The sequence below is a fragment of the Sebastes umbrosus genome, chromosome 10 (genome assembly GCF_015220745.1).
Source record: "Sebastes umbrosus isolate fSebUmb1 chromosome 10, fSebUmb1.pri, whole genome shotgun sequence".
NCBI classification, from domain to species: Eukaryota; Metazoa; Chordata; class Actinopteri; order Perciformes; family Sebastidae; genus Sebastes; species Sebastes umbrosus.
The window spans coordinates 2,548,451-2,562,940 of NC_051278.1; the positions used below are offsets into that span (position 1 = coordinate 2,548,451).

The 14,490-nt window shown below is 39.4% G+C and overlaps 2 protein-coding genes across 2 annotated transcripts; one reads left to right on the forward strand and one right to left on the reverse strand.

Moving 5' to 3' along the window:
- Positions 1-15: 15 nt before the first annotated feature.
- On the reverse strand, positions 16-10,797 carry supt3h (SPT3 homolog, SAGA and STAGA complex component). The gene is made up of 12 exons (XM_037782584.1): positions 10,696-10,797; positions 8,789-8,892; positions 4,885-4,969; positions 4,256-4,342; positions 3,579-3,675; positions 3,289-3,443; positions 3,095-3,170; positions 2,065-2,177; positions 1,866-1,970; positions 1,593-1,721; positions 593-682; positions 16-139 (listed from the first exon to the last, which is right to left on the reverse strand). Exons 2-12 carry the CDS (start codon positions 8,878-8,880, stop codon positions 98-100), a joined length of 1,071 nt encoding a protein of 356 aa, XP_037638512.1. The 5' UTR covers positions 8,881-8,892; positions 10,696-10,797; the 3' UTR covers positions 16-97.
- On the forward strand, positions 10,679-14,428 carry runx2a (RUNX family transcription factor 2a). The gene is made up of 6 exons (XM_037782588.1): positions 10,679-10,809; positions 11,659-11,849; positions 12,059-12,218; positions 12,457-12,561; positions 12,649-12,717; positions 13,956-14,428. The coding sequence occupies exons 1-6, from the start codon at positions 10,788-10,790 to the stop codon at positions 14,285-14,287; spliced, it is 879 nt and encodes a 292-aa protein (XP_037638516.1). The 5' UTR covers positions 10,679-10,787; the 3' UTR covers positions 14,288-14,428.
- The last annotated feature ends 62 nt before the right edge of the window (positions 14,429-14,490 follow it).

Below are 14,490 nucleotides of genomic sequence, written 5' to 3' on the forward strand. Positions count from 1 at the left end.
AAATACAAACGAAGGCTTACTGAAAAGTGTTTATTACAACAATAGAACAAAAAAAGACAATTATTTGTGAAGGAACTTGTAAGAATGTGTTGCATCTTCAGCAGGCGAGGAAGGCCATCCCACTCCTCCAATAAGCACTCTGAAAGAGAAAGGTCAGTTGTAGTTCAAACCTGTCTGGGGAAATTTGCAAGCTCTCACAAGTTTAACTGATGCAACACTTTGACCTAAAGAACGGTCGTGTCTAGAAGGTAGACCACGAAACCTGATCTAAGATCTGCAGAGACTCGCTGCCTGACGACCTATCCTTACTTTAACAAGCTCACGAGAGTTTCCCCAGTTTCTATCCACTACCTGACGAAGATCTAATAGGTCGAACTTTGCATCAGTAAAACTGATGCGGCAGTCTGAGATCACCAGATCACCCCACGATACTTATATCATGATACGATCTTATTGCGATTCATAACATTTTGAGATATGAATACCTTTCGTCAACTTCTGTTTTATCTAATAAGGTATAGTTTTCATTCACATATCTTGAGGTCAGAGGTCAAGGGAATCCTTTGAAAATGGCCAAGCCAGTTTTTCTTACTGTGTGTCTGTAGTTGTATCTTCTAATAGCCTCTCTGATGTGACAGGGCTGGATGGCTCCACTAGGAGGTTCCACTGTAGCCGGACAGCTCTGAAACACACAACAGACTGAAGAGTCAACATCCTGAACTTAAACACGTAACATAGTTCAGGTATTAGATTCAATATGTTAGTGTTTAAACAAAGGGACTTCTTATTTCTCATCCCGACACGTACATATACTTACTGTATGTAAATACATATGCACTTTAATAATTTAGAAATGTCATAAAAAAAGTATTAGTGTTGTATCTGAATTTAGAAAGTCATATTTGGACTTTTCGAAACGTTTGACATAGTATACCATGACTTTTTTTCAAAATACTATACTATGACGTTTTTTTCGACATACTATAATATGACTTTTCTTCATGAATTTTTTGTACTATGACTTTTTTGTACTATGACTTTTTTCTGTGAAATTCTTTTACATACTATACTATGAGGTTTTTTGAGATATTATACTATAACTTTTTTTTTAGAAAAATTTCGACATACTATACTTGACTTTTTTTGACGTCATATGACTTTTTCGAGAAATGTTTTGACATACTATACGATTACTTTTTTTGAAAAAATTTCGAAATACTATACTAAGACGTTTTATCACATTTTTCGACATACTATACTATGACTTTTTATCATGAAATATTCCGACATATTATATTATGACTTTTTTTCGAGAAATTTTTCGACATACAATACTGTGACTTTTCTCTTGAAATTTTGACATACTACACTGACTTTTTTCGACATACTATAGTATGACTTTTTCATGATTTTGCCTATGCTACACTATGACTTTTTAAAAAAAAATGTTTACATACTATACTATGACTTTTTCAGCACACTGACTTTTAAATTTTTTTTTAAATTGTATATTATGACTTTTTTTCTTAGAAAATATTAAAAAGGAAATCCACTGAATATATACATAAGAAGGTCGCAGACCAAACACACACCTTTTTGCGTTTCCTCTGTCTCGCCCTGCCGTCCAGACTGCCGTTACCCTGTGGGAGGGGCTTTGATGAGTGGGAGGAGCCTGGAGTGGAAGGGGGAGTGGCTTCAGGTGAGTCTGGGTCCTTCTTTACCTGGAAGGATGAAAGACAGATATCATTTACTTACTAAAACATAACTGGTATCCTAGTTTTAGTGACTGAAAACAACTGAATGTGAGATGATGACATTATTGTGTGCGTGTGTGTGCGTGTGTGTGCGTGTGTGTGTGTGTGTACCTCAGTGTGAGTGTTGTAGTGGATGTAGCTGCTTGAGATCACATGACTGATGGGATTTGTTTTCGCGGTCATTTCTTGTTTTACCAACAGAGACAAATCCACAATCTGAAGAAGGAGAAAGATTCTATAACTCTGGACACGTATAAAGTAGATAGTGACATTAACAGGATGTGTGCGACATCATGATTCAACATGTTACCTGGGCAACAGTCTCATAGGCCAGGTACGACAGGATCTCCATGGCGATGCTGTTGGGTTTCAGCTCTAAACTGCTGCAGTCCAACCAGTCACGAAACTTTGACGCCTTCTTAGCTGTTCACACGCACATAAAACAGAGCAGACATCCAGGTGGACGACATCACCGACTGAATCATTCATATCCAGTTACGTTTTTTAAGAACCATGCTCATACACTAAAGTTCAATGGGTTATATGCTGAAACAATTAGTCAAATAATCAATTAGTCAATGGAGATAACATTTTTGATAATGGATTTTTTGTATTAAGTCAATTAGCAAGTTCTTTGCCAGTTCCAGCTTCTCAAATTTGAGTATTTGTTGCTTTTTCTCGTAAAACACAATGCACAAATATAAATGCAGAGTGGTTTGTATTTATAAATCTCTATATCGGTGCCTGATTTGTCAGCCGTTTACGCTAATCATTAATGCGCGTAAGCTGTCACATGTACATACAGATAAATGATCAGATATACATTTTTCTCTGCGAAATCCATAAATGTTTCATTACCGCCATCTACTGGAGAGCGCTGGCTCTTCGGTAAAAAAGTCTCAATAGGATTCACAGCAATCCGTTTAGATTCATTCAACACATTTACATTTTAAAATGCTAAACTGACAATTTGCAAATTAATTTAAGTATTGCAAACGGGGTTTGTTTTAATAAAAATATGACAATATATTTGTACAACTCTTGTGTTTATTTATAAAATGACGATATACGAGTTGTAAATTAGAGGCACAGATACAGATAAAAATCACTCTGCAATTATTTGTGTTTTACGAGTTACTTAACTTGACATTTATTTGTGAATACTTATGAGACGGTTTTGACTCCATAGGCTTCACCCATTGATGTGCCTTGTTTAAGTTTGTTTAATTACCTTTCCATATAAACCTGTATCATTAAAGTGCATGCATCGCTGGTTATATCAAATATTCCTAAAATTAGGATTATTAGAGAGAAACTTAATTACTCGATTAAAATCTTACCAAAGCTGAGCTGTCGACTCTCAGAGAACTCCGAGTACTGAGCCTGGTCCATAGCTCGAGTCTGACGCTCCAAACGCTGAAAATACAGAGACATACAAAACATTAAAACATCATACTCATTATAAATCATTATAAATCTGCCAGTGTGTCATGAACATTAAAAACGTTAAAAAGACATCATGATGACCTCTGACCTCCATCCGTTCCTGTTTGATGGGGTCTACTTCCTGCCACTCAGCCAATGACAGGAGCTCGCCGGTCTGATCCATCCACACCAGAAAATCCTGGGCCAATCGTTGCCTCCGCTGGTTACCGCCGGCAACGCCTCCTGCAGCACCAGCCGTCCTGTCTGCAAACACACACACGACAAAAAAAACAAGTCTCGGTTCATATTAATCTGATATTTGGTTCTCAAATACAGCTGTACTGTAAATCGATCCGATTAAAACACTGTCATGACGTGAATATGTGAGCGTGCAGTTACCGGTTTCTTGCTGCGTCTCTTCTTCCTCCAGACTTTTCAGTAGTTTGGATTTATAATCTCTAAACTGGAGATATTTCAATAACCTCGACACCTTCCTCTGGTCAAGAGACAGAAGAAGAAAAGTGATGATAATCTATATTAATAGTTAATCATTTTAATATTTTGAAGTTAAGATTTATACTTTTCTTTTAATAAGTAAGAATCCTTAATGATGTTAAAGGTGCTAAATCCAGAGCATTAATATAGCATCAAACAACTACTGTCTATTGCTAAAGATATAGAGGAGTAATGTCTACCTGCTGTAATCTGAGCTTCTCTGTGCTTTGTTGACGTCGCCGGACCGGCCGCGCACGCTTTTAGTGCATGTGAGCGTGCCCCGCTGGCTTGCTCACGGCCGCTGCTCTCATACGGCGGTTACAGCTGGTAACGCCGCCTCCACTGATGCGGAAGCGTAGCGCCCACCCTCCGGTTCCCCCTCAGGTAAACACTTCTCTGTCAACACTCTCGCTGTTGTTTGCACTTTTAGCACCGTTAGCTGTGAGCTGCTCGCTTGCCGTCGCCATGTTGAGAGTCGCGTGGAGGCGATCCCTCAATCATAGATACACTCTGAATTTGGAATTTAGCACCTTTAAGTTTTGTGTATTTAATGTGTTTTGTTTTCTGTGTGACTTGTTTACCTTGTCCCTTCTCATCTGGAACAGGATGTCCTCCGCTGAAATGACCCTCGACCCACGAAGAGACGCCCCCTCGCAGGCCTGATGCAGCTGATCAATAAACCAATCCCATCATGGAGCATTAGTTACGATCACAACTTCCAAAAAACAGTAATTATATTACAGACAACGCTGCATTTGTGAGTTACTGGAACATGATTTCTTTTAGTGCCATGTAGGTTTATGTTATGATGACGTGAACGTGTGGCAGGTCAGTATGCATCTTCACATCGTATTGAGTTGAACTTTTAGGCGAATATCACCTCAGGCGCATGTGTGACCAAGACGAAGAAACAGGCCCGGCTCCACGAGGGTGCAAAAGCTTGCATTGTAATATAGTAGTAATAATAAATATTACTTTTTAAAGGAGTAATAAGTCAAAAGGATTACATTTCCTGTGCAACTTGCCTAACAAAGTCTGTTATGTCACTATCTATCGATGAATGATGGTGACACCTGCAATTACCACTTAGGTGCCGCCAAATAGAACGAACCAGAGATCTTGGAGATTGTAACTTCAAGTAAAAGATCTGAATACTTCTTCCACCACTGCACCACAGTGTTTGTGTAAAGGTGTATTGTATTTATGTTACCATAGTAATGAGCTGTGTGTGCACAATGTCCTCCACCAGAGCTGCCGTCTCGTGCAGAGGCCTGCGAGCGTCTCCCAGAGCGAACCTGACACACAAAGACGCAAAATGTTAATGAGAGTGACGTAGAGATGAGCAGAGTTTCAAGTGAATTCGTGTCCAGTACAATTTTTCCATGACAGTATTAAACCTCAATACTTTTTTGGTACCAGCTGAAATGCGTCTGTAGTACCAAGTATGGAAAAAAGCGAGTACTGGTGTTGAATGTTTGCTCGGCTTTGAACAGTTTCTGATTCAAATCTAAATTCTGATGATTTTGGAAAGAATTGTATTCAGCTGAAGTTCTTGTGCGGCTGCTTGTGTTTAGACCACATTAACATTTGTGAATGTTGTTAAATTAAAAACATCTTTGTAGAAAAAACAGACAACATTTTGCTGTTGGCATTTTTTTTTTTTTTTTTTTTTTTAACAGACCTTAAAGCGAGGGTCGACAATTTATTTTAGAAGCTGATTTTTTATAGGATGTTTGTTGAAGTTCTCATTACATCCCGACAATCAATAAATCAAACGTTCTGACAAAAGAAAAAGAAAAGAATCAGCCATCTGTGGCTGTCGCAGGCCTGTAATAAGCCCACCAATCATGAAATATAAAAATATTTCATCATGATTAATCACATTTTTTCTGTTCAAAATGTACCTTAAGGAAGATTTGTGGAGTATTTAATACTCTTATCAACATGGGAGTGGACAAATATGCTGCTTTTATGCAAATGCATGTATATATTTATTATTGTAAATCAATTAACAACACAAAACAATGGCAAATATTGTCCAGAAACCCTCACAGGTACTGCATTTAGAATAAAACAATATGCTCCAATCATAACATGGCAAACTGCAGCCCAACAGGCAACAACAGCTGTCAGTGTGTCAGTGTGCTGACTTGACTATGACTTGCCCCAAACTGCATGTGATCATCATAAAGTGGGCATGTCTGTAAAGGGGAGACTCGTGGGTACCCATAGAACCCATTTACATTCACACATCTGGAGGTCAGAGGTCAAGGGACCCCTTTGAAAATGGACATGACAGTTTTTCCACCAAAATTGAGTGCAAGTTTGGAGCGTTATTTAGCCTCCTTCACTAACAGCTAGTATGACATGGTTGGTACCGATGGATTCATCGGTTTCATCTTCACTCTACCTTTAAAACGGAGCCCACTACGACCTAAAAGCTGCAAATGCGTTAAAGAAATTAGTGGCGTTAAAACGAATTAGACGCATTATCGCTTTACCTTTCACAGCCCTAGTTTACACATGTACATGTCGTCTCTCTCTCCAACCCTCACCCACTGAGCTCGACAGGCCACACACACACTTTGACCACAATTTGGTCAAACCTCAATTTGCATCCAGAGAAGCCACTTCCACGATGGCAGTCTGACCTAAACCCACATCCTGAAGCTCTTTCCTTCTCCCATTCCTTCTCTCTCCCTCCGTCTCTCTCTACATACAAACACCAAACAGTCCCCCCCTTGTGGTCTCCACTCCCCCCCCCCACCCTCGTTATCTGCGCTGTGATTGGCTGTTTGCAGCAGTCAATCACACAGGTGAGAAAGGCTTTGGTTTGAGGTTGTGGGCAGGTTGGCCTCAGGTTCGGAGGTTGGCTTCAGGCTGAGCGTTGGTTTTAGGTTTTGGGGTTTAGTTTGGTTTCAGCCTCTCTGACCACCGACACCATCTCTCTGAAGCCCACACACACACAACACAAGGTGAGTACCCCAAAACACACACACACACACACACACACACACACACACACACACACACTAATGAGAGGCCACATCATCACGTATGTGGATTCTCTTGAAAAACCCACAGAAAGTGGTTTTTCATGTGCAGATAAAAAAAAAAATAATAATAATAAAATCATAGCAATAGTGTGGACGGAGTGCAAGTGCATTTTGCAAAATATGTATACATATTTATTTAATTTTTTTCATTTTTTTTAATCTTAATATTCCGGTTACAATAAGCAAAGTTGTACAACTCTTTGTCCTTTTTTTACCTTTTCATCGTCTACTCATAATAAAAAAAAAGATTAATTAAATAATAGTTTATTTTCTTGTGATAAAATATTTTGAAGAAGACGACTGTGTCAACTGGTTTCGGGAAATGTACTTTATTCTTTTGTTAAACTACAACTACAATATGTTAAGGCTGTAACTCTACGTACTCTATGTACATTTTAACAGAAGGTTCACGAACGGAAGGACGGACAGACGGAGCGCTATATACCCCCCTGACTACGTTTATTATTTTATCAAGGGGACATCTCCCCATTGTGCATTTTGTCTGACCAACAGTAGATGTAACAAAGATATTCAGTTTACTGCAAAGATAAACAGCAAATCCTCATAAATGGAGACACAGGAACTACTGTAGGTCACATGAGCTAATTTTTGCCTAAAAATGTCAGAAACAATAAATAGATTATCAAAATACAAGGAACACAATCAAGTATTGGTATCTATGAACTCAAAACAAGTTGAATATCAAAGATATGCACACATGCAGTGTAAAAAAAATGCATGTGGAAAACATTCAGTTAACACAATGTTAGCGTTTTTCCTCTTTCTTTTTTTTTAAATCCTGACTTCGACTATAAAAGTGTGATTTATGTTATCTGAAAATGTCAAAGTTGTACTGTTAGATAGTTGTCCAAAGTATGTCTGTAACATATTTCAAGACTTTTGACCAATCAGAACAAATGTTGTATTTTTCCTCATCATGCTAAATATAGTATTTGGGCACAAATGGGTTAATTTTCACTAAACTTCATGTTAATCACCTTTATTGTGTAATTATTCCATTAATTAGTCCAGAGACTTTCTGGAGTCTTAACTAGTGATTGTAATGTTGTGTACTGCAAGTCTAGTGATGATTGATTGAACATGCCTTAACAACGCCTGCAATGGAATGTCTCCCTTTATAACATCTAATGGTTTGTTTAGTTTGTAAAATCTTTCTTACTTAAGCTTATACTTTGGCAAGTAAACAAGCAGTTACTAGTATTTATAGTGTAAAACACAATGTATCATAAATGAAGGGTAATGAACGAAACATTCTCTCTGTGGTTTGTTAAACAGGTTTTTATGGCTTCAAACAGTCTGTTCAGCAGCCCGATGCTGTACTGGGGTGAGTCTCTGTGTGTGTGTCTCTGTGTGTGTGTGTGTGTGTGTGTGTGTGTCTCTCTGTGTGTGTGTGTCTCTCTCTGTGTGTCTCTCTGTGTGTGTGTGTCTCTCTGTGTGTGTGTGTCTCTCTCTGTGTGTGTGTCTCTCTGTGTGTGTGTCTCTCTCTGTGTGTGTGTCTCTCTGTGTGTGTGTGTCTCTCTCTGTGTGTGTGTCTCTCTGTGTGTGTGTGTCTCTCTCTGTGTGTGTGTGTCTCTCTGTGTGTGTGTGTCTCTCTCTGTGTGTGTGTCTCTCTGTGTGTGTGTGTGTGTCTCTCTGTGTGTGTGTGTCTCTCTCTGTGTGTGTGTCTCTCTGTGTGTGTGTCTCTCTGTGTGTGTGTGTGTGTGTGTGTCTCTCTGTGTGTGTGTGTGTCTCTCTGTGTGTGTCTCTCTGTATGTGTCTCTCTGTGTGTTTCTCTCTGTGTGTGTGTGTGTGTGTGTGTGTGTGTCTCTCTGTGTGTGTGTGTGTCTCTCTCTGTGTGTCTCTCTGTGTGTGTGTGTGTGTGTGTCTCTCTCTGTGTGTGTGTCTCTCTCTGTGTGTGTGTCTCTGTGTGTGTGTGTGTCTCTCTGTGTGTGTCTCTCTGTATGTGTCTCTCTGTGTGTTTCTCTCTGTGTGTGTGTGTATGTGTGTGTGTGTGTGTGTGTCTCTGTGTGTGTGTGTCTCTCTGTGTGTGTCTCTTACATCATGCTCTGCAGCTCTGGGATGAAACTGGTCCTGGAAGCCGGACGGTCTTTAGAACTGGAGGCTTGAGAGCCCGCCATGGGACTGCTCATAACCACGGCCACCTGACGACACAAACAAAACAAAGAAAATGCATTAAACTAGAAAATGTAAATTAACTGAAGAAGCGTTTTAGATTAAACCAGCCAACTGTATAAAAAGAGTTAAAAACATCTACAGCAGTAGAATGCAACATACACATTAACGCAGCAGTAATATTAAAACAGAAACATCAGATATAATAGGAAAACACTGTCAATGAACATTTTACTGCATTAGAAATACTTTTACTTTTCATTCTTTAGGTAAATGCTGATAATACTTGCATAATTTTACTTCAGTAAAGTTTTGAATGCAGGACTTGTACTTGTAGTGGAGTATTTTCACAATGTGGTATTAGTACTTTTACTGCAGTAAAGCATCTCGACACTCATTCCATCACTGCCCACCGGTATCAATACTGACAGAAAGCATGCCGAGCTGTGTTAAGGTCGTTATTATCGTTTTCAACAAACAATATTTAACACTCATTTTCACGCCTTAAAGTCTAAATTGTTTGTTATAATGTTGCATAATGTCTAACAGTGTATGTAAGTTATCTAACAAACCAACGCTTCTTAAATTAGAAGATTTTTGACTGGAGTTTGGTGTGACTATATAACACTATGAGTTTAACCTAAAACACAACTAGTCAGCTGTGTCGTACAGAACAGAAGCTGAGAGCCTAAAATAACAAGATAGCAGAACAGACTGGAGGCAAATCATCACAGAGAGTATTCAGACACACATAACGACCTCCAGAGGGGACAGGTGAGGGGACAGTGAGAGGACTGTGAGGGGACAGGTGAGAGGACTGTGAGAGGACTGTGAGAGGACTGTGAGAGGACAGGTGGGGTGACAAGAGAGGGGACAGGTGAGGGGACAGGTGAGGGGACAGGTGAGAGGACAGGAGAGAGGAGATGGGACAGGTGAGGGGACAGGTGAGAGGACCGGTGGGGGGACAAGAGAGGGGATAGGAGAGGGGACAGGTGAGGGGACAGAAGAGGGGACAGGTGAGGGGACAGGTGAGAGGACTGTGAGAGGACAGGTAGGGGGACAAGAGAGGGGATAGGAGAGGGGACAGGAGAGAGGACACGTGAGAGGACAGGTGAGAGGACAGGAGAGAGGAGAGGGGACAGGTGAGAGGACAGGAGAGAGGACAGGAGAGAGGAGAGGGGACAGGTGAGAGGACAGGTGAGAGGACAGGAGAGAGGAGAGGGGACAGATGAGTCAGGTGAGTCAGGTGGTGTAACAGGTGAGAGGACAGGGTGAGGGAACATAGAGAGGGGACAGTGATGGGAACAGGAGAGGGGACAGGAGAGAGGACAGGAGAGAGGACAGGAGAGAGGAGAAGGGACAGATGAGTCAGGTGGTGTAACAGGTGAGGGGACAGGTGAGAGGGGACAGTGAGGGGGACAGGAGAGGGGATAGTCAGGTGAGTCAGGTGGTGTAACAGGTGAGAGCACAGGAGAGAGGACAGGTGAGAGGACAGGTGAGGGGACAGGAGAGAGGACAGGAGAGAGGACAGGTGAGAGGACAGGTGAGAGGACAGGAGAAGTTACTGCGGTCACACCACCTGTCCTCTGGTGGTGTAACAGGTGAGGGGACAGGTGAGTCAGTGGTTCAGGTGTGTGACCGCAGTAACTTCCCTCCGGCAGCAGAATCTGAATGATAAAGCAGCTCAGTTTCCTCTATTCAAACACTGCGGTCAATAAAACACAAAGACGAGGACAGCAGAGAGAAAGAGACAGACTGGAGGAGGAGAGAGAGAAAAGACCCAGAAACACTTTAAAACACTTTAAAACACTTTAAAACACTTTAAATCTCACCAGTCGATCAGAACACGTTTCTGTTGCTGCTGTTTGTTCATCAGCTGTTGACGATTAGTTTGATCCTCGGCGCTGTCTGATGACGTAGCAGAATGAGGAAGCGCTGCGGTTATGGTAGTTGTAGTTTTTTACACTTTCTGGTGAAAAAACGTCATTTTACGTCTCCCCGATGGTTCATTAAATATTTATTTTAATTATTATTATTTTTGAGAAATACCAAGCACTCAATTTACTAAGTAATTTGTGAAATACATTTAGTTTAGCAGCTATAATTAATGGTGAACAACAATAATACCTTGATACAGCTAATAAGATAAGATAAAACCAGACTCTAGCCCTTTTTATGTTCATAAATAACTGAATTTATTATAATATAAATAAACAATTGGTCCCTGATATTGTAGGCTTAAAAGTGTTTAGTCAGTTTTACAATTTACACTTTTATTAACAAATAAGTGCGGCCGGGCAGATGAAAAACTGCAAGAAAGAGAGATACAGGGGTTAAAAGTGTATTTCTTTTTTTACTTATTTATTTATCTATTTTTTTTATTTTTTATTTTTTTTTATTTATTTGTTTGTTCATTTGTTACCTCAATGCAGAAAATTATGAAGGGCACCCACCAGCATTTCTATTTATTTTTTTATTTTTTTAATTATTTTTAGAGGGCAACCAGCGCCAAAGAGTTTAGAAGCAAAGTGATGAAACTCTGGTGTTTATTTGACAACTGCCGCTGCCGCCATTTTGGACTGAAAACACTTATTATATTTATCTTATTTTATTGTTCAACACAGGCCATTTCGGTAGAATATGACAATGGAATAGAAATATTTTTGTTTTACTTTTGTACGGCACTTTTTAGGTGAACGTTTTACTGGCGTCTGGTAATCTTTGTTGACCACATGAATTTTGATTACAGCAAAAAAAGATATGTTAAAGTCTAATATGGCCGACATCCCTTTCAGATCCTGTGGTGAAGCGTCGGCCAGCACCGTCGCCCATCAACCGCCAGCTGGACAACCAGGAGGTGAAGTCCCTCCACCAACGCAGCACGGCGCCAACCAGAGGCCTCGTACAGACCGACAGCCCAAACTTCCTCTGCAGCAGCCTGCCGCAGCACTGGAGGTGTAACAAGACCCTGCCGAGAGCCTTCACTGTGAGGAATCATCTACAGTATCTATCTATCTGTCTATCTATCTGTCTGTCTATCTACCTATCTACCTACCTATCTATCTATCCATCTCAGTTCATAATGTCAAAGGTCATCGAAATGTATTTGGGACATTTTGCCCTGTGCTTAGCCTTCCAGGCTGACCATTTTGTCAGATGATAAAGGCCCGATCCTAACCTTTCTCCATCCTCCAGGTGGTTGCCGTGGGCAACGATGTGCCAGACGGCGTGGTGGTCACAGTAATGGCTGGCAATGACGAAAACAGCAGCGCCGAGCTGCGCAACGCCACGGCGACCATGAAGCAAGGCTACGCCCACTTTAATGACCTCCGCTTCATCGGTCGCAGTGGGAGAGGTAGATGGAGAGACACTCCACTGATACAATAATCACAGTAATATACATAAACATGGACGAACACAGGCCTCGTTTCAAAGTGGCTCAACAGCAGTTATGAGGACTCTTTATGCAAATATGTTACTTGGTGACATCACCACGTTACAGAAGAAAAGGCGGGACTTCAACAAGGCATTTCAGACAGTTCAGTACTTTTAATTCACCCGTACACGTGTATATGTGTGATTTTTTTCTCCAGGCAAGAGTTTCACCCTCTCCATCAACGTGCTGACCTCGCCGCCTCAGATCGCCACCGTTCACAGAGCCATCAAGGTCACCGTGGATGGACAGCGGCTGCCAAGACGTCAGTATAAAAATAACATGATGGTTTGATCCAAAGCTTTCAGTCAATGACTCTTCTTCACTTCTTCTCTTCTTCTCCGTCTCTCAGGACAGAGGCAGAAGGAGGTGAAGTCAGTAGTGTTCAGGTCACTACACAGCAGCAGCACGACATCATCAGGTACGTTGTTTAAATCATTATTTTTTTTAAATAGAAACCAACCAAGTCAGTGTTTACTTTCGCATACAGAACTGCAAATATGTAACAGTGTGCATATGTATATAAGCATGTTTTAACCTTTATGTTGTATGCCTATCGAATAGTAGTTATAATAATAGGTGTACTTTTTGCATAAAATCTTGCCCAACATTTATTATCCACACTAATGTAAGTGTATTATGATTTATGATTGTATTCATAATGATTGTATGATATGTATGATTATGATGATGTAGTTACTTCCACAGTACTAACTGTTGGGTAGTTTGATCAATAATAATTCCATTATATCACATATTTTAATGTAAAATATTAATCTGTAAAGTGATTAATAACTATAGCTGTAGTAGAGTAAAAGTACTATATTTCTATCTGAAATATTGTGAAGTATAGTTATAAGTCATCGTCATTATTAGTTTTATTACTGTTTATTTTAGTGTTTTTTGTAGTTTGGTTGTTTTTATTTTATTTTTTGTTAAATGTTTTTATTTTTTGTCATTTGTAGTTTTATTGCTTTTGATTCATTTTTTAATTTTTTGTTTTGTTTTGGTTGGAATTAGTTTTTTATTCCCTTTTTGATTTGGATTTTAATTACATATTTGTTTTTAAATACATTTTTTAAAAAGTATATGCTGGAATACCTCATAAAGTACCCCAAATAGTACTACAGTACTTGAATGGATATCTAGTATTACTGAGGGAAATGGAAAATTTAATATAATATATAATAATATCATATATCATATAAAAATCCAAACTTCCGAGCTTTTTGCAGAAAAGAAAATACATTAAAAAAATACATAAAATACATAAATAAACACATACATTTTAAAAAATATTTTAAAAAATAAAATAATAATAATTATAATTAATTAATTTAAAAATGAATAAAAAAAATTGATACATAAATAAATATAAGGGAAAATTTAATATAAGATTAATAAATAAGGGGATTAATACAAAGATCAATAAATAAAGAAGCAAATTAAAACAGAAATATTAATTTATGTCACAAATGATCAATTAATTAATGGCTGGATTTATTTCTAATATTATTTTTGCTACATTTAATGACAATTGCTTATTTATTGAGTCATTTATTTTTTATTTAAGTTTTTTTTAGTTGTTTCCACGGTCGAGAATGGACTTTAATGCTCAGTATTATTTGTTAAACTGATGTTGATGTCATCGCTCTCCAGATTGTAGATCTTTTGCTTCCTCTCCGTGGTCCAATGAGCCGTCGTTCCTGAGTCAGGTGACCTCCTTCACTCCAAATCCCAGAATGCACCACCTGCCTGCCCTCTCGTACTCCAGCCAGCCCTCACCGTATGCCTCCTACCTTCCTCCTCCTCCGCCTCCACCTCCGCTCAGCCACGGTGGTCCCTTCCAGCCGGGCAGCTTCTACTATGGACCGAACCAACCGCTGCAGACCGCAGGGGAGGACCGCAACGTCGTCACGGCTCTGAGCAATTACATCGAAGGGGCGTGTCTTTCTCTACGAGGGGAGGAGCCTGTCTGGAGGCCATATTGATTATTGATCACTGTATGTGCCTTTAAACCTGACTTTTTGCAGTGATTATGCTGTTTTTATGTATTGCTTTTTATGAAAAATGTATTATTTTATTGTTTCTGATTATTATTTAATAATTATTAAATATTGGTTTAAACAAAATTAATGAATTTATAATGTAATAACATTCATGTCACAGTTTTTCCTTTTCTATTAAAGTCTTT